Source organism: Theropithecus gelada, chromosome 19 (genome assembly GCF_003255815.1).
Source record: "Theropithecus gelada isolate Dixy chromosome 19, Tgel_1.0, whole genome shotgun sequence".
Lineage (NCBI taxonomy): Eukaryota > Metazoa > Chordata > Mammalia > Primates > Cercopithecidae > Theropithecus > Theropithecus gelada.
The window spans coordinates 11821764-11848744 of NC_037687.1; the positions used below are offsets into that span (position 1 = coordinate 11821764).

The window sequence follows — 26981 nt, forward strand, 5'->3', positions numbered from 1 at the left end:
TCAAAAAAAAAAAAAAAAAAAAAAGAATGCTATAGTGAGAATGGTGGGAATAAGTAGAAGGTTAATGATAAACTTACTGTTAAGAAGAAGGATTAGTTTACTTTGACTAGTACGTCTTAGTCAAAATCATTTTGAGGTTATATTGTGCTGTGAGGTCACCTCCACTAAAATTTTTAGTTCACTGGATTAAATGTTAATACCTGTTAAGTTAGGCTAATTATTAGATATGTGGACTAATAAATTTAAGTTCCATAGAATCTTCTCATCATATTTAAGTATTCTTCCTCTTCACAGATAGGTCAATTGCACTGATAAAAAGTAAGAGACAGCTAAACCCTCATATGACCAGTCTCTGTTTCACGAACAAATGATTATGCTACGCTTGTACAGTCAAGGTAATGGGGCCACTAAACATGTCACTGAGCAGAAAGTGCCAGTTTTTGGTGATGTTTTTGGTAAACAGGCAGGGTTTGGTTTTGCTGAGTTCCTTTTACTTTTTAAAATCTTTCCTTAGTGCTTGCCTGTGTTGGCTTAACAATTTGGAGAAAATAATTAGCTTGTAGGTTTGATTAGTTATATTGAGTTGTTAACTGTCAGTGGATGGTAACTATGCACTTTAATACACATTTTATTTATTATTTTTGAGACGAAGTTTTCACTCTTGTTGCCCAGGCTGGAGTGCAGTGGCGCCATCGTGGCTCACTGTAACCTCCGCCTCCTGGGTTCAAGCAATTCTCCTGCCTCAGCCTCCCAAGCAGCTGGGATTACAGGCATGTGCCACCATGTCCAGCTAATTTTGTATTTTCACTAGAGACAGGGTTTCACTGGGTGGGTCAGGCTGGTCTCGAACTCTTAACCTCAGGTGATCTGCTTGCCTCGGCCTCCCAAAGTGCCGGGATTACAGGTGTGAGACACTGTGCCCAACCCTTATACATATTTTATAGTAGGTTGTAGAAGTTCCCTTGTATTCCTGATTTCTATTTTGAAGGAGTGTTGAGGTTTGTCACTTTTTTTTTTTTTTTTGCATGTGTTTGGATTGTGGTTTTTGACATTGATTCTGTAACTATCGTGCATTGTATAAGTTGATTTTTAGAAATGTTAAGCAGTGTTGCTTCCACGAATTAAATCCCACTTTATCATGGGGTACAGATGTTGTCATATATGGGTGGATTCACTTTGCAAGTGTATTGTTGAGGCTTTGTGTGTTAACATTTAAAGAGATATTAATGTATAGTATTATAGTCTAGCATTATAATATGCATATATATACACATATGTATATACATGCACAAATGAAGTATATATAGTATATAGTTATGATAGATAACTGGTAAATATTATATATAACTTGTAATGTTGTATATAGCTGTTTTATATATAAATGGCTTTATGGTAAACAGCTTAATGTAATATGCCATTATAGTATACTAAATTTATATAGTTTTAGTCTCCAATGTATAGTGGGTTTCAATTCTGTGTCAGCCTGCAGAATTATTCAAATACCCCATTCTCATCCTCCCATGGGAACAAAGGATAATCTTACCCTCTTGATGCTACAGTGTGCCATTCAAAAATATTCATGATCATGGATTTAGGAAAGATTCTATGATGTGACAACACAAGCACTAGGAACAAAGGAAAAATATGTAATTTAGACTGCATTGAAATTTTTTTTTTTTTTTTTTTGAGACGGAGTCTCGCTCTGTCGCCCAGGCTGGAGTGCAGTGGCCGGATCTCAGCTCACTGCAAGCTCCGCCTCCCGGGTTCACGCCATTCTCCGGCCTCAGCCTCCCGAGTAGCTGGGACTACAGGTGCCCGCCACCTCACCCGGCTATTTTTTGTATTTCTTAGTAGAGACGGGGTTTCATCGTGTTAGCCAGGATGGTCTCGATCTCCTGACCTCGTGATCCGCCCATCTCGGCCTCCCAAAGTGCTGGGATTACAGGCTTGAGCCACCGCGCCCGGCCTGCATTGAAATTTTAAACTTGTGTTTCAAAGGACACCATACCAGCAAGACATTGAAAAGCATATGGCCATACCAGCCTGAATGCACCTAATCTTTTTTTATCTCAGTTCCTACCAGGATTGGGTCTGGTTATTACTTGTATGAGAGTAATACTGGGAATACCGTGTGCTGTACACTTTATTTTTTTTATTTATTTATTTTTTTTTTTTGAGACGGAGTCTCGCTCTGTAGCGCAGGCTGGAGTGCAGTGGCCGAATCTCAGCTCACTGCAAGCTCCGCCTCCCGGGTTCACGCCATTCTCCTGCCTCAGCCTCCCGAGTAGCTGGGACTACAGGCGCCCGCCACCTCGCCCAGCTAGTTTTTTGTATTTTTTTAGTAGAGACGGGGTTTCACCGTGTTAGCCAGGATGGTCTCGATCTCCTGACCTCGTGATCCACCCGTCTCGGCCTCCCAAAGTGCTGGGATTACAGGCTTGAGCCACCGCGCCCGGCCTATTTTGTTTGTTTTTGAGACTGAGTCTCACTCTGTCACCCAGGCTGCAGTGCAGTGGCGCAATCTTGGCTCACTGCAGCCTCTGCCTCTCAGATTCCAGCGATTCTCCTGCCTCAGCCTCCCAAGTAGCTGGGATTACAGGTGTGCGCCACGACACCCGGCTAATTTTTGTATTTTTAGTAGAGACAGGGTTTTGCCATTTTTGCCAGGCTGGTCCCAAATCCCTGACCTCAGGTGATCTGCCCTGCTCGGCCTCCCAAAGTGCTGGGATTATAGGCATGAGCCACCTTTCCTGGCCGTAATTTTGTTATTTTTAGAGGCACTATCATACTATTTTCCAGAAAGGCTGAACCATTAATAATCCTTGAGACAGAGCACATGTTTGCCTTCTCCCTCTGTGAATGGTGGCCTCTCATAAGCAAAAGTTTGTTTTGTTTTGTTTTTGTTTTTGTTTTCAGACAGCGTCTCGCTCTGTCTCCATGCTAGAGTACATAAAGTGGCACGATCTCAGCTCACTGAACCTCCACCTCCTGGGTTCAAGTGATTCTCGTGCCTCAGTCTCCCAAGTAGCTGGCATTAGAGGTATGTTCTACCACACCCAGCTAATTTTCTTATTTTTAGTAGAGACGGGTTTCACCATGTTGCCCAGGCTGGTCTCAAACTCCTGGTTTCAAGTGATTTGCCCACCTCAGCCTCCAATAGTGCTGGGATTACAGGCATGAGCCACCACACCTGTTCACACAAACATTTTTATGTTTGATAAATATTTGCCTTTTTGTTACGATTGGGCACCCTGGGGTTTTACTTCTCAACCTTGTTGACATTCAGCTATGAGCAATTTGGTTACAATTTAGGCTTTACTACCCAAGCAGAGATCCCCAGAATCGCTTCTTCTCATGCGTTCGGTTTTTTGTCTTTGTTTTTGTTTTCGTTTTTTTTAGCTATTTATAACTGTCTTATTAGTTAGATTGATGGACCCCTCACAAAATCCAGTTGTTTGTTTCTGTCATTGGTATTTAGAACAAAATCTACTTCCTAGATATCATCAAATTTTAAACTTGGGAACAGACATTTTCAAGGATACACAGCCTCAAGACTCCTTATGTTAACTTTTTTCTGCATGCGAATTCACAGGACTTGGTTACAGCAGGCACTACAGACCCACACTACAAACAGACATTAGGGGCAGCCCAGACAGCACACCTTTTTATGTGGATTCACCGGAAACTCACACATTTTCCTGTTCTGCTGTTGCTTTACCCCGTGGTTAAATTGTAGCATCAGAATTGCTTTATGGAAGAAAGTGAGTATAGGCAGAGAGTAAGAGGTCTGATGTCCAAATAATGAAATCTGGAGTCCACAGCATTGTGAGAACTTCTTAGGAATAGGGTATAGATGTCCAGTGTTATCAGTCTCACCCATCCTTCTCTACACATGTGGGATGTTTCAGGACTCAATGACCTTTGAGGATGTGGCTGTGAACTTCACTCCAGAAGAGTGGGCTTTGCTGGATCCTTCCCAAAAGAATCTCTACCAAGAAGTAATGCAAGAAACCTTAAGGAACCTGGCCTCTATAGGTAAGGGTGACAACATTACTCACTCAGTGAATTAGAGAAGTGTTTCTCATTCATCAGTTCTGTTGAGTAATTTGGAATATGGACAGGCAATACTTTGATGAATAAATGAGGAATGGTTGCAGTGTATCATAAACATAGAATCAAATAATTATTTCATAATTTTATACTAATTCAGGCCTGTGTATCTGTGTCTGTATTTTAGGGAAGAAATGGAAAGACCAGAACATTGAAAATGAATACAAAAATCCCAGGAGCAACCAAAGGTAATCTGCACTCACAAGACAAAGCACTGTCTCTAGAAAATTTTAGAATGGGAGGAAATGTTAAAAAGAAGGAAACAAACAAAAAAGCTGAGTTCCATTGTATTTATTCTTAGAATATTTTCTCTAAAAACATGCATTTATTTGTGACATAGGCATAAGCCATGGTGTCCAGCCTATAATCAGCCCTTTGGGAGGGGGAGGTTCAGACCAGAGTATTGCATGAGCCCAGGAGTCAGGCTACACTGAGCCATGATGACATCATTGGACTGTAGCCTGGGCAACAGGGCAAGATTCTCACTCAGAAGCAAAATTAAAAGACAAAGAGGTTTTGTATTTGTACAGTAGTTTACATGGAAATAGTATTAAGCCCCATATCTATTTTTTGATAATAGATATGGCTGGGCCATCTTGTAGACCATGTGGTCCATTCATGTTCATACAATTCAGACAGAGTAGAAAACCTACACTTTGCTGGATCATGTTAAAAATGCAAGTGTAAGACTTGTGAATGAATATAAAGATCACTGATAAACCCATTAAGTGTGCTTTTCATTTTTCACAGAGGTCTTATGGAAGAGAGACTATTTGAAAGTGAAGGTCATCAGCGTAGAGAAATTTTGACCCAGGTTCTGGATGACATGCTGAAGAAAACTGGAGTAGCATCATGTGAAAGGAATGTGTGTGAGGTCGGCATGGGTCATTTATCCCTTAATAAGCACACCAGACCTGACACTGGACACAAGCCATATGAGTATCAGGAATATGGACAGAAGCTATATAAATGTACATACTGTAAGAAGGCCTTCAGCTACCTCCCCTACTTTCGCAGACATGTAATTGCACACACTGGAGAAAAACTCTATGAATGTAAGGATTCTGGGAAGGCATTTAGTTTTTCCACTTCTTTTCATAGACATAAAAGAGCTCACTCTGGAGGGAATCCCTATGAATGTAAACAATCTGGAAAACCCTTTGGATGCACCTCAGAACTGCAAATGCATGCAAGGACTCACAGTGTAGAGAAACCTTACAAATGTAAGAAACGTGAAAAAGCATTTAATAACGTATCTTCCTTTCAAATACATGAAAGAATGCATAGAGGAGGGAAGCATCATGCATGTAAGGGTTCTGGGAAGACATACCGTTTTTTTGGTTTCTATCACAGACGTAGAATGCTTCACGCTGGCGGGAAATTTTATGGATGTAAGAAATGTGGGAAAGCCTTTATTAGTTTCTGTGCCTTTCGATACCATCAAAGGACTCACACTAAAGAGAAATCCAATGCACGTAAACAATGTGGGAAAGCCTATATTTCTTCCATTTCTTTTCAATATCATCAATTGAGTCACACTGGAGTGAAACACTACAAGTGTAAGCAGTGTGGCAAAGGCTTCAGTTTGCCCAATTCCATTCGATGTCATGAAATGACCCACACTGGAGAGAAACCCTATAAATGTAAGCAATGTGGGAAAGCTTTCAGATGTGCCTCAAGCCTCCAGATACATGGAAGGACTCACACTGGGGAGAAACCCTATGAATGTAAACAGTGTGGTAAAGTCTATCGTTATTGGAGTGGCCTTCGAGTACATGAACTAACTCACATTGGAAAAAAGCCTTATGAATGTAAGGAATGTGGGAAATCATTCTATAGTTCCGGTTTCCTTCTAAATCATAAAAGGATCCACACTAGGGAGAAACCTTATGAATGCAAGGAATGTGGGAAAGCATTTGGTAATCCCATATCCTTTCAAAAACATGAAAGGAGTCACAGTAAAGAGAAGCCTTATGAATGTAAGGAATGTGGGAAGGTGTTCAGTTTTTCTAGTTCCCTTCAGAGACATGAAAGGACACACACTGAAAAACCCTATGAATGTAAACAACGTGGGAAAGGATCTTTTTGTAGAAGCTGTCCTAGGCACATGAAGATACACACTGGAGAGATACTTCATAAACGTAAGATTCGTGGACAAGTCTTTCATTCTCCCAGTTCATTTCAAACACGTGAAAGATCTCACACTAGAGAAAAATGCTATAAATGCAAGCAATGTGGAAAACCCTTCATTTATTTCAATGCCTTTCAACGTCATCAAAGGAGCCACACTGGAGAGAACCCCTATGAGTGTAAGCAATGTGGGAAAGCCTATATTTCTTCCACTGCTTTTCAGTGTCATGAATTGAGTCACACTGGAGCAAAACGCTGTAAGTGTAAGCAATGTGGCAAAGGCTTCAATTTGCCCGGTTCCATTCGATATCATGAAATGACTCACACTGGAGAGAAACCCTATGAATGTAAGCAATGTGGGAGAGCTTTCAGATCTGCCTCGCACCTTCGAACACATGGAAGGACTCACAGTGGGGAGAAACTCTATGAATGTAAACAGTGTGGTAAAGTCTATCGTTACTGGAGTGGCCTTCGAATACATGAACTAACTCATATTGGAAAAAAGCCTTATGAATTTAAGAACTGTGGGAAATCATTCTATAGTTCCAGTTTCTTTCAAAATCATAAAAGGGTCCACACTAGAGTGAAGACATATGAATGCAGGGAATGTGGGAAAGCATTTGATAATCCTACATCCTTTCAAAAGCATGAAGGGAGTCACAGAAAAGAGAAGCCTTATGAATGTAAGGAATGTGGGAAGGTATTTGGTTTTTCCAGTTCCCTTCGGAGACATGAAAGGACACACATAGGTAAAAAACGCTATGAACATAAACGTGGCAAAGGATTTTCTCATCTTAGAAGCTTTTCTAGACACATGAATACTGGAGAGAGATCCCATAAATCTAAGATATGTGGAAAAGTCTTTCATTCTCCCAGTTCATTTCAAGCACGTGAAAAATCTCACACTAGAGAGAAACGCTATAAATGCAAGCAATGTGGGAAAGCCTTCATTTATTTCAGTGCCTTTCAACGTCATCAAGGGAGTCACACCGGAAAGAAGCCCCATGAATGTAAGCAATGTGGGAAAGCCTATGTTTCTCCCATTTCTTTTCGATACCATCAGTTGAGTCACACTGGAGCGAAACGCTATGAATGTAAGCAATGTGGCAAAGGCTTTAATTTACCCAGTTCTATCCAATATCATGAAATGACTCACACTGGAGAGAAACCCTATGAGTGTAAGCAATGTGGGAAATCTTTCAGATGTGCCTCAAGCCTCCGAATACATGGAAGGACTCACACTGGGGAGAAACCCTATGAATGTAAACAGTGTGGTAAAGTCTATCGTTATTGGAGTAGCCTTCGAATACATGAACTAACTCATACTGGAAAAAAGCCTTATGAATGTAAGGAATGTGGGAAATCATTCTATAGTTCCGGTTCCTTTCTACGTCATAAAAAGAAACTACACTAGGGAGAAGCCTTATGAATGTAAGGAATGTGAGAAGGTATTCAGTTTTTCTTGTTCCCTTTGTAGACATGAAAGGACACACACTGGCGAAAAGCCCTATGAATAAACAACATGGGAAAGGATTTTTCATATCTTCCATGGAGCTTTGAATGCATGAAAAGATACACTACAGAGAAACGCTAAATGTAAGGGGTGTATACAAGCATTTAGTAATTTCTCTTCCTTACTTATACATGGAAGGATGCACACTGGAGAGAAGCCATATGAATGTAAGAATTGTGGGAAAGCCTTCACATCTGCCAAGAACCTTCAAAATCGTGGAAGGACAGACACCAGAGAGAAACCATGTGAATGCAAGCAATGTGGCAAAGCTTTCATTTGTTCCGGTGTCAGCGACATGAAGAGATACATTCTGTTAATATGCATTCAATTATCCCCATTCCTTTGAAACATAGAAAAAGAGTAGGGAAAGGACCTGTGAGATAATTTATTTCTGAGTTGAGAAGAGCTACCGGTGAATGGACAATTAAATCTGGATGTATTTAGATATTTAGATGGTTCTGATACAATTCATCTATAGCCAATCTTTTTTTTTAAAATTTTTTCATTTTTTAGATGGAGTCTTGCTCTGTTGCCCAGGCTGGAGTGCAGTGGCATGATTTCAGCTCACTGCAACCTCTGCCTCCCGGGTTCAAGCAATTCTGCCTCAGCCTCCCAAGTAGCTGGGATTACAGGCAACCGCCATCACACCTGGCTAATTTTAGAGATGGGGTTTCACCATGTTGGCCAGGCTGGTCTCAAACTCCTGATCTCAAGTGATCCACCCACCTCGGCTTCCCAAAGTGCTGGAATTATAGGTGTGAGCCACTGTACCCTGCCACTTATAGCCAATCTTAATGAGATTTCATAGGCACAGACAGGGAAGGTGTCAGTCACATATTAGAGGTACCACACAGGGAGAGCAGTGTGTGGCCACCTGCTTCAGCCCATTTTTTCTGATTCTCTTGCTTGCAAATTAAGAGTATTCTCCAAATCCTTGACTTTCCTTTTCTCAGAGTCGTTCTCCAGAGATGTTGCCAGATGATTCACATTAAAGGTACATTTCCAGTTGGCTTTTTTATTTCAAATATTAGTAAATGATCACCAGAGAACTAATTCAAACTGTCATGGTTGGAAATACTCTGATGGTCAACTCCCTAATCTATAGAGTGAGTTAAGGTCTATACTCTTTTGCAAGCATTGTTCTAGTGGCAGTGACCCTGTTCATGATTCAGCCTGACATTTACTATGCTTCCCTGAAAACCAACTAGATGGGAGCTTGTTTCTCTCCTGCATTGTGTAGTGACTGGTGCCACCCAGGACTTTCATGTGAGAAAAAGCACCTTGCTCTTAATCTGGGAATTTTGAGTGTTTTTTGTAATGCCTCAGTTTATTCTTATTTATGGTTGATTATATGTGATTAAGAACACTTGCTATTTATGTCTGATCCCACAAAATCAGCACTCACTTTATTTGCAAAGCACCAAATTTTATGTAAGAGGTGTAGTAATTGGGAATGTGAACCTAAGTTATAAGTTACATTCTTTCTCTTTATTTACATGTCTCCCTTTCTATAGGCCTCTTCCCCCGCCGCCCCCGCACCTTTTTGAGACAGTCTCTGTCACTAGACAGTCTCTGTGCACCAGACTCATTGCACAGTGGCGCAATCTCAGCTCACTGCAACCTCCGACTCCCTGGTTCAAGCAATTCTCCTGCCTCAGCCTCCTGAGTAGCTGGGATTACAGGCATGTACCACCACGCCCAGCTAATTTTTGTATATTTAGTAGAGAAAAGGTTTCACCATGTTGGCCAGGAGGGTCTCGATCTCCTGACCTCATGATCTGCCCACCTTGGCCTCCCAAAGTGCTGGGCTTACAGGTGTAAGCCACCGTGCCTGGCCTCTACAGGCCTCTTAAACCTTTTACTCAAATCAGACCCTGGTCAAAGTAATACAAAAAAGTTAAATACAAAAATTGTGGTAATTCCAAAAGGTGGAATGTAACTCATTGAGAACTACTCCAATAAGTAAACTCAGGTATTAAACACGTACAGGAAGGAGACCTGTTGCCACTGGTGAATTGTTCATAGCTTTCACTCTCCTCATGGGTATTCATTTTTTTTTTTTTTTTTTTGAGAGAGTTTCGCTCTGTCGCCCAGGCTGGAGTGCAGTGGCCAGATCTCAGCTCACTACAAGCTCCGCCTCCCGGGTTCACGCCATTCTCCTGCCTCAGCCTCCCAAGTAGCTGGGACTACAGGCGCCCGCCACCTTGCCCAGCTAGTTTTTTTGTACTTTTTAGTAGAGACGGGGTTTCACCATATTAACCAGGATGGTCTCGATCTCCTGACCTCGTGATCCGCCCGTCTCGGCCTCCCAAAGTGCTGGGATTACAGGCTTGAGCCACCGCGCCCGGCCGGGTATTCATTTTTAAAGAAAGTCTCCCTCTGTCACCCAGATTGGAGTGCAGTGGTGCAATCATAGCTCACTGTAGCCTTGAACTCTTGGGCTCCTCCAGCCTCAGCCTTCTGAGTAGCTGGGACCACAGGTGCTCGCAACCACACTTGGCTAATTTTTGTATTATTGGAAGAGATGAGGTTTTGCCATGTGACCCAGGCTAGTCTTGAACTCCTGTGCTCAAGCAGTCTTCCTGTTGTGGCCTCCCAAAGTGCTGGGATTATAGGTGTGAAGCATTGTGCCTGGCCCTGCCAGCCTCTTCAGTAGTTGGAAGTACAGGTACAGGCCACCTCGGCCAGCTAATTTTTTAAATTATTTAAAAATTTGTCTTTTAATAGCTTTTGTAGACAGTTTACTCTGTCACACAGGCTGGTGTGCAGTGGCGGGATCATGGCTCACTGCAGCCTTGACCTCCCTGGGCTCAGGTGATCTTCCTATCTCAGTCTCCCAAGTGGCTAGGACTACAGGCATGTGACACCATACCCAGATAATGTTTGTATTTTTTGTAGAGATGGGGTTTTACCTTGTTCAGGCTGGTCTTGAACTCTGGGTTGTTAGCAATCCTCCCACCTTGGCATCCTGTAGTGCTAGAATTACAGGCTTGAGCCATGGCACTTGGCCTCACAGGTAGTTGTTGAAAGGCCTGGTCTGCCAACGGTTCGAGTGGCCTCTCCCCCGACCCATCCACTGTCCCTCCCTTCGGGTACCACTGTGAATTTGCAGGGGGCAACAGAGGTAAGGCCAGTATGGAGGCTGCAGAAGGAGGGAAATGGAGCTCCCATGGGTGCTTCCTGGGCAGCCCAACCTATTCTGCAAGTGGCCTCCAGCTGCTCGGAGTAGCTCCAGAAGTGTGGATTCTGATAAGCTGCAAAGCCCTGAAAAGCAGGAGACTCATGTGCAGATGCCCTTGGCAGGGTGCTGTCCCTTCTGTGGTTGGACCCCTGGAGCCTGGGGCCATATTCAGGAACAGTGTTTTTGGTTCTGACATGCAGAGGGTCCCTGGGGTCAGACGGTTATCTGTATATATGAAGAAAATCTGTGGTGGTCAGGTTCAGAGACAGAATTGTTTGGACCTCACCTGGAGAAACCACTTATGAAGTTGACTGTTTAGCTCAGAAGCTTAAGAGTGTCACCTGGTAAGAGTTTCCTGCTGGTGAATGTGAAGGTCTGGAAGGAGGGAGTGTTTCCACACTGTGAGGAGGGGATGGGGGCTATGAGAGAAAGCCTTGGCCATGTCTCATCCCCAGTTGCCGCCCCCTGAAGGACACTAGCCTCTCCCTCCTGGTCCAATCATGTCTGGCCTGGTCTTGGTTCCCCTCGGGCTCTGAGGTGACAAGATTGCTCTGCTGGACACTGAGTCTGGAATTCCCAGTACGCACTAGTAACCCCAGTGGAGACCAAAGGAGCAGGAACAACCCTTTGAGTAAGGAAAAAGATAGTGCCCTGTCTAAAAATCGGGAGCAAATTTCACTAAAATGAAAATATCCAATGACCAAGTTGCAGGGAGGGAGCTGGCCTTTATATGGTAGCTAGAACCCCTCCCGCTCCGCAGGTCCAGTTACCCAGGGCTTCTACTGTCACTTCTGGATGAGGGAATGGGGGCCTGGACCCCTGTCCAATCAGGAGCGCTGGGGCGGGGTCCTGCCAACTGTCCATCCTGGGAAGATGGGGACGCATTCCCGCTCTTACCTTGGTGACCCTGCCACTGAGGTTGGGATCCAGTCTTTCCCGCTGTGAAAGGGAGCAGGTCCCTACGCCACAACTTCTGTCGTTTTGTCGCCTGCATTGTGACCTGCACTAGTCACGGGAGCCCTAGAGAAGAAGCCAGGACACCTGGAAGCCTGGAAATGGTGAGTGTTCGGGGCCAGCTACCCGAGACCTGGCAGGGGCTGGTTGGAAACGGCGGGAACCGGCTGTGACGGGATCCCAGATCCCCTGCAGGCAACTTGGGGGTTTGGGACCCGAGTTCTGGCACAGCTCGGCCGCAAGGTGGGGTTGGTCCAGCAGCCAGGACCCTGGCCGTCCCGTCCCGTTGTCCCTGCCTGGCGACTGCGGCCCCAGAGCCCTCTCTGGGCAGCTCCGCACCCGCAACCTCGCGTCTTCCCAGATTGTGCGGGGGCCACACTTGACATAAGGAGAGTTCTGCCTTGGGTGTAGGGTTCGTGTGGGAGAAACTGCGGTCCGTGGGGCCCCCAGTACTTTTTTTTTCCTATTAAAAATTAAACTGGGCCAGGCACGGTGGCTCAGGCCTGTAATCCCAGCACTTTGGGAGGCTGAGGTGGGTGAATCACAAGGTCAGGAGATCGAGACCATCGTGGCTAACGGTGAAACCCCCGTCTCTACTAAAAATACAAAAAATTAGCCGGGTGTGGTGGCGGGCGCGTACAGTCCCAGCTACTCGGGAGGCCGAGGCAGGAGAATGGCGTGAACCCGGGAGGCGGAGCTTGCAGTGAGCCGAGATCACGCTACTGCACTCCAGCCTGGGCGACACAGCCAGACTCTGTCTCAAAAAAAAAAAAAAAAAAAAAAAAGGAGCTTCTGGGTTGCTGAACACATCGCAAGGCTGGGATGGTGGTACGCCCAGAGACAGCAGGGAGGCTCCCCCAACTCCACATCTTGCTCTATCTTTCTCATCATCTGGCTGTTCATCTATATCCTTTGTAATGTCCTTTATAATATATAGGTAAACAACAGACACAAAAAAATTAAACGGAGGCACTGTTAAAAATTAAACAGTTTGGGGCCGGGCGCGGTGGCTCAAGCCTGTAATCCCAGCACTTTGGGAGGCCGAGACGGGCGGATCACGAGGTCAGGAGATCCAGACCATCCTGGCTAACACGGTGAAACCCCGTCTCTATTAAGAAATACAAAAAACTAGCCGGGCGAGGTGGCGGGCGCCTGTAGTCCCAGCTACTCGGGAGGCTGAGGCCGGAGAATGGCGTGAACCCGGGAGGCAGAGCTTGCAGTGAGCTGAGATCCGGCCACTGCACTCCAGCCTGGGCGACAGAGCGAGACTCCGTCTCAAAAAAAAAAAAAAAAAAAAAAAACAGTTTGAGCATATGGCGATTTATGAATGAGAATCACCCAGTCATGGTTTGTAGTTACCAGAAAAACTTAGAAGAATTGCATTTTAGTTGTATTTCACTTCCTTAGGTAGAACCTTAGTGCACTTACAAACACTTCGGTTCAATTGCTGCTTTTGATTTCTTTACATTGCCCACGGGGACTGGTTTCTCCCTGCATTTTCCTCATGTATGGGATGCAGGGTCTCAAATCCTCAACCCTGTGACCCTAGCCTAACTCTTGCAGTAATGTTAGGAAAATTTCAATTTCTTTGCCAAATCTCCAAACATTAACTCTTTTTCTCCAATTCACAGTATTATCAACGATTTGTTCTTTATTATGGAGTAGAAACAACAGAGGTATCATAGTCAGACTCACTGCCTTGGAAAGACCTTTATCAAAACCAAAATCTGAAGTTCCTATTCAGCAGTAACCTATGGGGAATTGTTGGCTATGGTATACACTGTGTATTGTATTCAACTTCCTCTCAGAATTTGTTTCTAATGTGTTTTTTTTTTTTTGAGACGAAGTTTCACTCTTGTTGCCCAGGCTGGAGTGCAATGGCATGATCTCGGCTCACCGCAACTTCTGCCTCCCAGGTTCAAGCCATTCTCCTGCCTCAGCCTCCCGAGCAGCTGGGATTACAGGCATGCACCACCACGTCCGGCTAATTTTGTATTTTCAGTAGACACGGGGTTTCTCCATGTTGAGGCTGGTCTCGAACTCCCAACCTCAGGTGATCTGCCCGCCTTGGCCTCCCAAAGTGCTGGGATTACAGGCGTGAGCCACCGTGCCCGGCTGTTTCTAATCTTTTTTTAAAGTAATTTTTTTGTCAACTAATGTCATAAATAAAAACATTTCTAATTACAGAAATATGTAATTTTAAGAAAATTTGGTGATGCTGCAAATAAACTGAGGATTGTAATTATAAAATTACAAGTTTTTCCTGAGAAAAAACACATTTTCAACCTAAGTACCTTGATCTTAAAAGGATTTTTTCCTTTGCTTTTTGACCTTGCCTTGTGAAAAAGTGTAAAAATAAGACACGAATAGTTACAATAAGAATTTTTGGGCAGGCATGGTGGCTCACGTCTGTAATCCCAGCACTTTGGGAGGCCAAGGCAGGTGGATCACATGAGGTCAGGAGTTTCAGACCAGCCTGGCCAACACGGTGAAACCCTGTCTCTACTAAAAATACAAAAAATTGGCCGGACATGGTGGCTCAAGCCTGTAATCCCAGCACTTTGGGAGGCCGAGGCAGGCAGATCACAAGGTCAGGAGATGGAGACTGTCCTGGCTAACACAGTGAGACCCCATCTCTACCAAAAATACAAAAAAAATTAGCCAGGCGTGGTGGTGGGCGCCTGTAGTCCCAGCTACTCGGGAGGCTGAGGCAGGAGAATGGCCTGAACCTGGGAGTCAGAGCTTGCAGTGAGCAGAGATCGCACCACTGCACTCCAGCCTGGGCAACAGAGCAAGACTCCATCTAAAAAAAAAAAATTAGCCAGGTGTGGTGGTGGGTGCCTGTGATTCCAGCTACTTGGGAGGCTGAGGCAGGAGAATCACTTGACCCCAGGAGGCAGAGGTTGCGGTGAGCCAAGATCACGCCACTGTCCTTCAGCCTGGGTGACAGAGTGAGATTCTGTCTCAAAAAAAAAAAAAAAAAAAAATCATGTCTCACAAATCAAGGTATTTTCCATATATCATCACACATAGTTAAGGTTTGGTCAGTCAATGATTGCTTCTATGTCTGCTGGGACCTGGGATTTTTACTCTAGGGAGACTCAAATAAGCTTTTGTGAAGAGAAGCACCCATGATGCCTTAAAAGAAATGACTGGATTGTTCCATGCATGACTTTTCCATGATGTCATTAGCTTCACAGTATTAGCATAAGGGGGTTCCTGACAAGTTTGCATCAACAGCATGTTACCAGAGAAAGACAGACTTGATTGGAATAGTGATGCTGACTTTGTTCCTTAATGGACAGGAAATTCAGTTTTCAAAAACATATAGGCACCATAGGACTCAAGGTGATTTTTTTTTTTTTTTTTTTTGAGATGAAGTGTCACTCTGTCACCCAGGCTGGACTGCAGTGGCGCGATCTCGGCTCACTGTAAGCTCTGCCTCCTGGGTTCACGCCATTCTGCTGCCTCGGCCTCCCAAGTAGCTGGGACTACAGGCGCCTGCCACCAGGCCCAGCTAATTTTATGTATTTTTTAGTAGAGACGGGGTTTCACCTTGTTAGCCAGGATGGTCTTGATCTCCTGACCTCGTGATCCGCCCGCCTCGGCCTCCCAAAGTGCTGGGATTACAGGCATGAGCCACCGCACCCGGCTAAGGTGATTTTTTTTTTTTTTTTTTTTTGAGACGGAGTCGCGCGCTGTGGCTCAGGCTGGAGTGCAGTGGCCGGATCTCAGCTCACTGCAAGCTCCGCCTCCCGGGTTTGTGCCATTCTCCTGCCTCAGCCTCCCGAGTAGCTGGGACTACAGGTGCCCGCCACCTCGCCCGGCTAGTTTTTTGTATTTTTTAGTAGAGACGGGGTTTCACTGCATTAGCCAGGATGGTCTCGATCTCCTGACCTCGTGATCCGCCCGTCTCGGCCTCCCAAAGTGCTGGGATTACAGGCTTGAGCCACCGCGCCTGGCCAGGTGATTTTTTAAACAAAAGTACTAGCTGATTGCGGCGGCTCATGTCTATAATCCCAGCACTTGGGGAGATGGAGACAGGAGAATCACATGATCCAGGAGTCAATGACCAGCCTGGGAAATAGGGAGACTCCATCTCTACAAAAAATAAATAAAATCATAGTATATACTTTGATAAGAAGTGAATTTATATATTTTAACTGAGGTATGTTATGGTTAACAATGTCCATAAATTATAGGGAATATGTCAGGATTTAGATAATAGTATGGCAAAAACCAGTCCAGAAGTCTGATGGCTGGCCTTCCGTCACCAGAAGGCCGAGTCTTTTGCCCCTGAACAGGCACATGTCATACACCTGCAATGCGAGATGATGCTCTTCAGTGACCATGATGGATCAATACAAAAATAACTCATTCTTTAACCATGTCTCAAAATGTGACAGAAGAAAACACTTTAAATCACAAAGATACCCCAAATTTTGCTCTTCTCATGAATGTGACTACCTTGTAATTCTCATACATCTCATAGTCATCTATGGCTTTTGGTCATATTCATTACTACAGTATGTTACACCCTCTTTGACGACAGTTATGCCACTGGTGGTCTTTGGTCAGAAGTCACTCAAGAACATGAGATGACCTTTGGTGTTTAGAATAAATGAAAAGTCATGATCCAGATAAAAACTAAGAATATAAGCATGAAAAGTAAAATCTACATGAAGAAAAATATGCCTGACATCCACATGGCAACACTGACTCACAGTGTCCATGGGATAACATGGTAACACTATCAACTTGATCTAATACATGATGCTAATGGGATGTTATAATATAGCTTCTTAATTAAAAAATAATAATTGTTAGTATGCAGTTGTTATAAACAGTTAATAAGCTTATTTCTAAAATACATGAACAAAAGTCTTTGTTGCCAAGAAACCACATTAGTGTTTTTAGTCAGGTATACTCATACAAAGTTAAAAATGAAGTGAGACATTACATTCAGTTGTGATACGTTTCCTGATAAGAGCAAGGTGGCTCTTCTCACATAAAAGCCCTTGGTGAGACCAATCACTGCACAATGCAGCAGAGGAACAAGCTCCCATCTAGTTGGTTTAATCAAGAACAAGGTCACTATCCGTAGAAATAACAATGCTTGCAACACAAAGTAGACCTCTTAAACCAACTCAATCTATAGAGGAGTTGGGCATCAGGGAGTATTTCCAGCCATAACAACATTTATTAGTTCTCTGGTAAACATTTTAACATTTCTGAAGAAATAGCAAAGTGGGCATGTATCTTTAATGTGGAGCACCTGGGGACATCTCTGGAGACCTATAGCTCTGAGGAACAGAGACAAGTGATTTGGGGGATACTCTCGATTAACAAGTGAAAGAATCAGGAAAATGGGCTGGAGGTAGGTAGCCACACACCTCTCTCCCTGTGTGGTGCCTCTAATGTGTGACTGATGCCTTCCTTTTCTGTGCCTTTGAAATCTCATGCAAGATTGGCTCTAGGTGAATTGTATTACAGAACCATCCAAGTCCTTCTAGATGTTATTGTCCTTTTGCAGGTCTCTCTTCTCAATTCAAAAGGCAGTTATCCAGAGGTCCTTTCACCACTCTCTTTTCTCGTGTTTCAAAGGAAGTGGGACAACAGAAAGCTTCTCCTATTTCTTCCACTAACAGGATTTCTCATATATTAATGGTATGAGTTCTTTCATGTTCTCGACATGAACTGGCACGAATAAAGGCTTTGCCACAGTGCTTGCATTGATAGGGTTTCTCTCCAGTGTGAGTCCTTTCATGATATCGAATGTAATTGGAAATAAAGGCCTTACCGCAGTGCTTACATTGATAGGGTTTCTCTCCAGTGTGAGTCCTTTCATGATATCGAATGGAACTGGAACAAGTGAAGGCTTTGCCACAGACCTTACACACATATGGCTTATCCCCAGTGTGTGTCCTTTCATGTATATGCAAGGAAGAGAAATACCTGAATGCTTTTCCGCATTGCTTACATTCATGGGGCTTCTCTCCAGTGTGCGTCCTTTCATGTATATGCAAGGAAGAAAAATACTTGAATACTTTTCCACATTCCTTACATTCATGGGGCTTCTCTCCACTGTGCATCCTTTCATGAATTTGAAGTTGTGAAGCACATCTAAAGCCTCTACCACACTGCTTACATCCATAGGGTTTATCACCAGTGTGTGTCTTTTCATGCCTTTGAAGGTCCGAGGTACATCTGAAGGCTTTACCACATTGCCTACATTCATAGGGTTTCTCTCCAGTGTGAGTCCTTCCATGCTTTTGAAGGTGTGAGCCACATCTAAAGGCTTTTCCACATTGCTTACATTCATAGGGTTTCTCTCCAGTGTGAGTCATCTTATGATACTGAATGGAACTCAAAGAAATGAAGACTTTCCCACATTGCTTACACTCATAGGGTTTTTCTCCAGCGTGAGACCTTTTATGTCTACGAATTTCACTAGGAAAACTGAATGCATTCCCACATTCCTTACATGCATCGGCCTTCACTCCTGTGTGAGTTCTTTCATGTATTGGAAGGGTAGTGGAACGAGTAAAGGCCTTACCACACTGTTTACACTCATATGGTTTCACAGCAGTGTGAATTCGTTCATGGATAAGACATAAACTGAGAAAAAAGAAAGCGTTCCCACAAAACTTACATTTATAAGGTCCATCTTCACGGCGCATCACCTTGTGTCTTTGAATGCATGAATGGGAAATGAAGGTTTCCGCACATTCTTTACCATCATAGGGTTTCTCTTTAGTGCAAGCTTCATCATGTGATTGAAAGGAGTCAAGATAACTGAAGGCTTTCTTACATTCCTTATTTCTATATGGATTCTCTCCATATTCCTGATACTCAGAAGACTTGTGTCCAGTGTCAGCTCTGATGTGCCTATTAAGAGATGAGTGACCCATGCCAACTTCTCCACACACACTGCTTTCACACGGTATTACTTCAGGAAGAGTTTTCTTGTTCAGCATGTCATCTGCAATCTGGTTGAAGCTTTCTCCACAGTGATGACTTTCTTTGCTTTCAAAGAGTTTCTCTGTCATAAGACTTCAGTGAAAAATGAGAAGCATATTATTAACGGTTTGATTAAAAGTGACGTATAGGGCCGGGCACAGTGGCTCACGCCTTTGAGAGGCTGAGGTGGGCGGATCACCTGAGGTCATGAGTTCGAGACCATCCTGGCCAACATGGTGAAACCCCGTCTCTACTAAAAATGCAAAAATTAGCCGGGCACGGTGGCAGGTGCCTGTAATCCCAGTTACTCGGGAGGCTGAGGTGGGAGAATCGCTTGAACCCCAGAGACAGAGGTTGCAGTGAGCTGAGATAGTGCCATTGTGCTCCAGCCTGGGTGACAAGTGCAAAACTCTGTCTCAAAAAAAAAAAAAAAGCGATCTATATTGGCTGGGTGCAGTGTGTCACACCTGTAATCTCAGCACTATGGGAGGCTGAGGCGGGCAGATGGCTTGAGGCCAGGAGTTTGAGATCATCCTGGCCAACATGGCAAAACCCTGTCTCTACTAAAAATACAAAAATTGGCTGGCTGTGACGGCATGCGCTTGTAATCCCAACTACTTGGGATGCTAAGGCACAAGAATACCTCGAACCCAAGCAGTGGCAGCTGCAGTGAGCTGAAACCACACCACTCCACTCCAGCCTGGGAGACAGAGCGAGACTCTTGTCTCAAAAAAGAAGAAAAAAATCATGATTTATATTCATTAACAAGTATTGCACTTGCATTTTTAACACTGCCCGGCAAAGTGTCAGCTTTCTGCTCTGTCTGAATTGTTTGAATATTAATGAACCATATGCTCTGCAAGATGGTCTGGGTATATATATTTTTTAAAAATTAGTTTTTCTATGGGACTTCATAATCCTATCTTCAAGTAAACTATTTTACAAATACTAAACATGTGCATCTTTTTTTTTGAGCTGGGGTCACAACTCACCCTGTTGTCCAAATTGGAGTGCAGTGATACCATCATGGCTCACTGCAGCCTCAACCTCCTGGCCTCCAGCAATCCTTTGGTCTGAACGCCCCAAAGGACTGGGATTTTGGTTATGAGCAACAGTGCCCAGCCCAGCCTATGTTACATTTAAACATATGTTTTTAGGAAAACTTTCTATGAATACATAAATTTGATACTGGGTTTATTTCTTTTGCTTTTTTTTTTTTTTTTGAGATGGAGTCTCACTCTATCGCCCAGGCTTGAGTGCAGTGGCGTGATCTCGACTCACTGCAAGCTCCGCCTCCTGGGTTCACGCCATTCTCCTGCCTAGCCTCCCGACTAGCTGGGACTACAGGCGCCTGCCACCACGCCTGGGTAATTTTTGTATTTTTATTTTTATTTTTTATTTATTTATTTATTTTTGAGACTGAGTCTCGCTCTGTCGCCCAGGCTGGAGTGCAGTGGCCGGATCTCAGCTCACTGCAAGCTCCACCTCCTGGGTTCACACCATTCTCCTGCCTCAGCCTCCCGAGTAGCTGAGACTACAGGCGCCCGCCACCTCGCCCGGCTAGTTTTTTGTATTTTTACTAGAGACGGGGTTTCACCGTGTTAGCCAGGTTGGTCTTGATCTTGTGACCTCATGATCCGCTCGTCTCAGCCTCCCAAAGTGCTGGGATTACAGGCTTGAGCCACTGCGCCCGGCAATTTTTGTATTTTTAGTAGAGGCGGGGTTTCACCGTGTTAGCCAGGATGGTCTCGATCTCCTGACCTCGTGATCCACCTGCCTTGGCCTCCCAAAGTGCTGGGATTACAGGTGTGAGCCACTGTACCCGGCTCTTTTGCTTCTTTTTAATATTTTCTCACATTTTAAGATTTTCTAGAGGCATTGTCTTGTCTTGTGAGACAAAATTACCTTAGATTTCTCCTGGGATTTTTGTACTTATCTTCCATGTTCTGAATTTTCCATGTTTTTCCTAAAACACAGACCCAGAGAAAACACAGATCCAGAATTAGTATGAATTTATTTTAAAATAATTAGATTCTGTATTCATGGTACATGGTAGCCATGTCTGATTTATTCATCAAAGTATTTTCTGTCCATGTTCCAAATCAATGAACAGCATTGATGAGCTAGAAACATTTGTTCTCTAATTCACTGGGAAGTAATATTGTCATTCTTACCTACAGAGGTCAGGTTCTTGAAGGTTTCCTGCATAACATCCCTGTAGAGATTCTTCTGGGAAGGATCCAGCAAAGCCCACTCTTCCTGGGTGAAGCTCACAGCCACATCCTCAAAGGCCACAGAATCCTGAAACATCTCACACATGTAAAGGAGGACAGGTAAGACTAACAGCCCTGGAGGCTTATTCTTTATTCCTACGAAGTTCCCATGATACTGTGGACTCCAAACATTTATCCCATGACTTAGTCATCACAACTCTTACTTTCTGTCTATACTCATGTTCTCCCACAAACCAAGCCTTTTTTTGTTAAGAGAGAGGGTCTTCGGCCAGGTGCGGTGGCTCACGCCTGTAATCCCAGCACTCTGGGAGGCTGAGGCAGGCAGATCACCTGAGGTCAGGAGTTTGAGACCAGCCTGGCCAACATGGAGAAACCCTGTCTCTACTAAAAATATAAAAATCAGCCAGGCATGGTGGTGGGCGCCTGTAGTCCCAGCTACTCGAGAGGCTGAGGTAGGAGAAGGGCTTGAACCCAGGAGGTAGAGGTTGCAGTGGGCTGAGACTGCGTCACCGCACTCCAGCCTAGGCAACAAAGCAAGACTCCATCTCAAAAAAAATAATAATAAAATAAATAGGCCAGGCGCAGTGGCTCACACCTGTAATCCCAGCACTTTAGGAGGCCGAGGTGGGTGGATCACCTGAGGTCGGGAGTTCGAGACCAACCTGACCAACACGGAGAAACCCTGTCTCTATTAAAACAACAACAACAACAAAAAAAAAACACAGCTGGGCATGGTGGCACATGCCTGTAATCCCAGCTACTTGGGAGGCTGAGGCAGGAGAATCACTTGAACCCGGGAGTTGGAGGTTGCAGTGAGCTGAGATTGCGCCATTGCACTACAGCCTGGGCAACAAGAGCGAAACTCTGTCTTGAAAAAAAAAAATAATAAAATAAAATAAATAAAATCTATACTAATCAAGAGAAAATGGTATTAACAGATAGAAAGATAGACTAATAGAAAACAGCAGATTCTGAAAATAGTGAAACCATGACAAAGCAGGTATCACCAGCCAATTATGCAAGTGGTCCTCACTTAACAGGGACAAGGACAGATGGTTATCTACAGGAGAACAAACAATCTTTGGCCCATCATCTCCACATGAATTACTTCTAGAGTTGCCTGTTATCATGAGTTCTTATGTCACCTTACCATGCATTTTCATTATGGGTTTCACTTTCTTATAACGGAAGAAACCTGCACTCAAGCCGGGTGTAGTGGCTCACACCTGTAATCCCAGCACTTTGGGAGGCCAAGGCAGGCCGATCACTTCAGGTGAGGAGTCTGGTAAAGAGTCTGGCGAATATGGTGAAACTCCCTCTCTACTAAAAAGTACAAAAATTAGCCGGGTGTGTGCGTGCCTGTAATCCTAGCTACTCGGGAGGCTGAGGCAGGAGAATTGCTTGAACCCGGGAAGCGGCGGTTGCAGAGAGCTGAGAGAGTGCCACTTCACTCCAGCCTGGGCGACAAAGGAAAACTCTGTCGCAGAAAAAAAAAAGAAGAAGAAGAAGAAAAAGAAAGCTGCACTCGACCTCAACAGTTCCCAGTTCTCCACCTCCTCCCAGTTCCTGCATGTGCTTAACCCACATATGTGACTTCCATGGCTGCCTCCTGGTGACCACTTCACTGTGGAACAGCTTCATACATCAACTTGACTTGCCCCACTTACCCTTACAACCACATGGATGGCATAGACCACTTCTTAATCAGAGCCTGACTTCACAGAACTAGCACCTGCTTGCTCTAAATCTACCAGAAACAACTCCCTGAGAGAAACCTCCTTGGACCCCAAGAAAAACTCTGGCCCAAAGGTCCCTGTCTGTCTTTCTCCCCACCTGCTGGCTGAATCTGCATCCTGGATGTTCCCCTCACTCTGTGTTGCCCTGCAAGGCATGCTGCCCTCATCTCTCTGGGATTGTGAGGAATGCACTGTTATGTCATGGCTTTGTTGAGATGACTCTGCTGTGACTCACCTAACCTACACCTCTCTCTTAATAGCAACATCCAACTGGCTGACCAGCTATGTGTCTCCAAGTAATGGAAGCTGGGACTGGGGGAGAAAAACTGAGCATCCCAAGGGGTTGGCTATCTAGATGAAGAGTGTACCAGGAGTCTCCTCCCATTTGGGAAATTCAGCTGCTCCTTTGGGAGGCCCCATACCCTCCTCTGGGAGGATTGACCCAGGGGCTGATATTCAATAGGCCAGGAGGGATGGAAGCTGTGGGCATTTTGGCTCAGCCCCAGACAGTTCTGAAACCCAGGACCAGGAAAAGATAGATTGGGACTCCTGAAGACACATCACCCTGTAAAGTTTTCAAAAAGGAAACAGGCCAGGCGTGGTGGCTCACGCCTGTAATCCCAGCACTTTGGAAGGCTGAGTCGAGCAGATCATTTGAGGTCAGGAGTTCAAGACCAGCCTGACCAACATGGTGAAAACCCATCTCTACTAAAAATACAAAAAAATTAGCCGGCTGTGGTGGCGCATACCTGTAAACCCAGCTGCTCGGGAGGCTGAGGGCAGGAGAATCACCTGAACCTGGGAAGCGGAGGTTGCAGTGAGCCAAGACCGCGCCACTTCACTCTAGCCTAGGCGACAGAGCGAGACTCTGTCTCAAAAAAAAAACCAAAACAAACAAACAAAAAAGGAAACAACCCAAAGACATTCTGAGATGGTGTCTGTGCCTTACAAGATAAGAGGAGAGGAACAGGGGTTTTTCACTGGAGTATCAAGTTGTTATTCTCTATTTTCCTGTTAACGTGAAATGTTCAGAAACAGAACACAAATATTTTAAAAAGAGTCATCCATGACCTTGTGAAAAGATGACAAACCACTAAAATACTGCATCTATGTGAAAGAAAGGATGAAGAAATATACTATACAATAAAGAAAGTTGATACAGGAGGCTGAGGCAGGAGACTCGCTTGAACCCAGGAGGCGGAGGTTGCAATGAGGAGAGATGGTGCCATTGCATTCCAGCCTGGGCAACAAGAGTGAAACTCTGTCTCAAAAAAAAAAAAGAAAGTTGATAATACTGTGAGTTGGAGAAGGGGAGTTAATTTTTGGAGATGCAGGAAAGTAATTGAACATTTAAGATGTTACTGCAAACCACTGAAGAGTTAAGTGGGGTAGCAGGGTGAAGGATTTGAGACCCTGCATCCCATAGATTAGGAAAATGCAGGAGGAAGCCAGTCCCTATAGGTAGTGGGAACAAATTTAAAGCAGCAGCAATTAGATTGAAGTGTGTTTAGTGCCATAAGTAATTACCTAAGGACACCAAAATCAAACTCAAGTTGAGGCAGGAAAATAGGGTCTGCAGGCAGGGAACATAAGGCCTATTCACACTTCAGCTATGAAAGGAAATGCCCACTCCATAGGGCTTAAGCCAAGTAAATGATTTTTTTTTTTTTTTTTTTTTTGAGACGGAGTCTCGCTCTGTCGCCCAGGCTGGAGTGCAGTGGCTGGATCTCAGCTCACTGCAAGCTCCGCCTCCCGGGTTTATACCATTGTCCTGCCTCAGCCTCCGGAGCAGCTGGGACTACAGGCGCCCGCCACCTCGCCCGGCTAGGTTTTTGTATTTTTTTATTTTTTTATTTTTTTTTTTTTTTGAGACGGAGTCTCGCTCTGCCGCCCAGGCTGGAGTACAGTGGCCGGATCTCAGCTCACTGCAAGCTCCGCCTCCCGGGTTCACGCCATTCTCCTGCCTCAGCCTCCCGAGTAGCTGGGACTACAGGCGCCCGCCACCTCGCCCGGCTAGTTTTTTTTTTTGTATTTTTTAGTAGAGACGGGGTTTCACCGTGTTAGCCAGGATGGTCTCGATCTCCTGACCTCNTTTAGTAGAGACGGGGTTTCACCGTGTTAGCCAGGATGGTCTCGATCTCCTGACCTCATGATCTGCCCGTCTTGGCCTCCCAAAGTGCTGGGATTACAGGCTTGAGCCACCGCGCCCGGCCAGTAAATGATTTTATAACTTTACTTCATCCTCTCCTTTGACATAGGGCATACCCCAAGTAACCAATGGAATCCTCCAGGGGGTAAACTCCCAAAAATTCTGTAACGCGGCCTTTGAGCCCCTGTGCTCAGCCCCGCTCGCACACTGTGGAGTGTTAAATCCCTTCATTCCTTCCTTGTTTTATGCGTTTTGTCCAATTCTTTGTTCAAGACGCCAAGAACCTGGACACCCTCCACCGTTAACAAAATGCAATTCTTCTTAAAGTTTTTTGGTAACAAACCAAAAGTCATGATTGGGTGTTTCTCATTCATGAATCGCTGTTTGCTCAAACTCTTTAATTTTTTTTTTCTTTTCTTTTCTTTTCTTTTTTTTTTTTTTTGAGACGGAGTCTCGCGCTGTCGCCCAGGTTGGAGTGCAGTGGCGCGATCTCGGCTCACTGCAACCTCGGTCTCCTGGGTTCCTGTGATTCTCTTGCTTCAGCCTCCCGAGTAGCTGGGACTACAGGCGCCCGCCACCACACCCGGCTAATTTTTTGTATTTTTAGTAGAGAGGGGGTTTCACCGTGTTAGCCAGGATGGTCTCGATCTCCTGACCTCGTGATCCGCCCGCCTCGGCCTCCCAAAGTGCCAAAGTGCCGGGACTACAGGCGTGGGCCACCGCGCCCGGCCCAAACTCTTTAACTTTTAACAGAAAAAAACCCCGCGGGATTCCCCCATGACCCTCCCGTGGTCCCCGCAGAATCGGGGGCTGTGGGCGCGGAGCTGCCCAGAGAGGGCTCCGGGGCCAGGACCCACAGTCGCCCGCGCACGAACAGGACAGGACGCCCGGGGTCCTGGCTGCCGGCCCAGCCACACCCTGCGGCCCAGGGGACGGAGGGGCAGGCTGAGACAGAGGGATTCGGGTCCCAGATGCAGGAGGCGCCATGAGGAGACCCGGGTTCCGCCACAGCCGCTTCAGGCCGGTTTCACCCAGCCCCTCCCCCGTCTGGGGACTCCGGCCCCACACACTCACCATTTCCCGGCTTCCGGGTGTCCTGGGGTCCTCTCTAGGGCTCCCGTGAATAGTGCAGGTCACAGTGCAGGCGGCAGAGAGACAGAAGTGGCGAAGGGACCCGGGCCTCTCCGAGTAGGAAATCTAGTATCCCGACAACAATCTGCATAGCATCAAAAGTGGAAGCCGGAATGGGCCTCCTCCTTCCGGCTGGACAGTTGGCCAGGCCCTGCCCCAGCGCTTCTGATTGGGCAAGGTGCAAGGCCCCGCCCCCTCAGAACTGAGTGACGGCACAAGCCCTGGGTAACGGGCCCTGCGGAGCCCGACTGATCAGTTCTAGCCATAGCTTCTCTCTAAGGGACAACTCTCTCCTTGAGCCCTGATCATTGGATATTTTTTCAGCCAAATTTGCTCCTGATTTTTAGACAGGGCACTGTCTTCTTCCTCATTAAATAGGCTGTCCGTGCTTCCTCGTCCTGCACAGGGTCCTAAGTGTGTGCAGGGAATTCCAGACTCAGTGTCCAATGGAGCGATCTGCTGACCTCAGAGCAGGAAGGGGTGCCCAGACTAGGCCAGACACGACTGCACCAGGAAGGAGGGGCAGTTGTCCTTCAGGGGTCCGGAATTAGGGATGAGACATGGCCAAGGCTTTCACATATCTCACCCCACCTCACAGTGTGGAAACGCTCCCTCCTTCCAGACCTTCATCTTCATCGGCAGAAAACTCTCACTTGGTGATTTTAAGCTTCTGACCTAAATAAACTGTCAACTTCATTAGCCCCTTCTCCAGGAGAGGTCCCAAACAGTTCTTTCCCTGAACTTGATCTTCACAGATTTTCTTCAGATATGCAAATTAGTCTGACCCCAGGGACCCTTTGCATGTCAAACCCAAAGCACTGCTCCTGAAAACGGCCCCAGATTCCAGATGTACAGCCGCAGAAAGACAAAACCCCTGAAGTGC

The 26981-nt window shown here is 45.3% G+C and overlaps 2 protein-coding genes and 1 pseudogene across 5 annotated transcripts in view; 2 read left to right on the top strand and 1 right to left on the bottom strand.

Moving 5' to 3' along the window:
- The window catches only part of LOC112611843, an 18755-nt pseudogene extending 9711 nt beyond the window's left edge, over positions 1-9044 (top strand). Inside the window, exons 3-4 of the transcript XR_003116781.1 lie at positions 3909-4035; positions 4861-9044. The product of XR_003116781.1 is annotated as a zinc finger protein 709 pseudogene (transcript). The remainder of the gene's footprint in view (positions 1-3908; positions 4036-4860) is intronic.
- LOC112611850 (zinc finger protein 136) overlaps positions 1-26981 on the top strand; it is a 520810-nt gene that overhangs the window by 434054 nt on the left and 59775 nt on the right. The window lies entirely within an intron of this gene.
- ZNF20 (zinc finger protein 20) lies at positions 16334-26265 on the bottom strand. 3 transcript variants are annotated; one of them, XM_025365793.1, is made up of 4 exons: positions 26042-26265; positions 21023-21149; positions 20754-20814; positions 16334-18941 (listed from the first exon to the last, which is right to left on the bottom strand). In XM_025365793.1, the coding sequence occupies exons 1-4, from the start codon at positions 26042-26044 to the stop codon at positions 17543-17545; spliced, it is 1590 nt and encodes a 529-aa protein (XP_025221578.1). In that variant the 5' UTR covers positions 26045-26265; the 3' UTR covers positions 16334-17542. The 3 variants fall into 3 exon arrangements, with proteins under 3 accessions (XP_025221578.1, XP_025221577.1, XP_025221579.1); XM_025365792.1 differs by having other exon boundaries at positions 21023-21158; XM_025365794.1 differs by lacking the exon at positions 26042-26265 and adding an exon at positions 22916-23011 and having other exon boundaries at positions 17069-18941.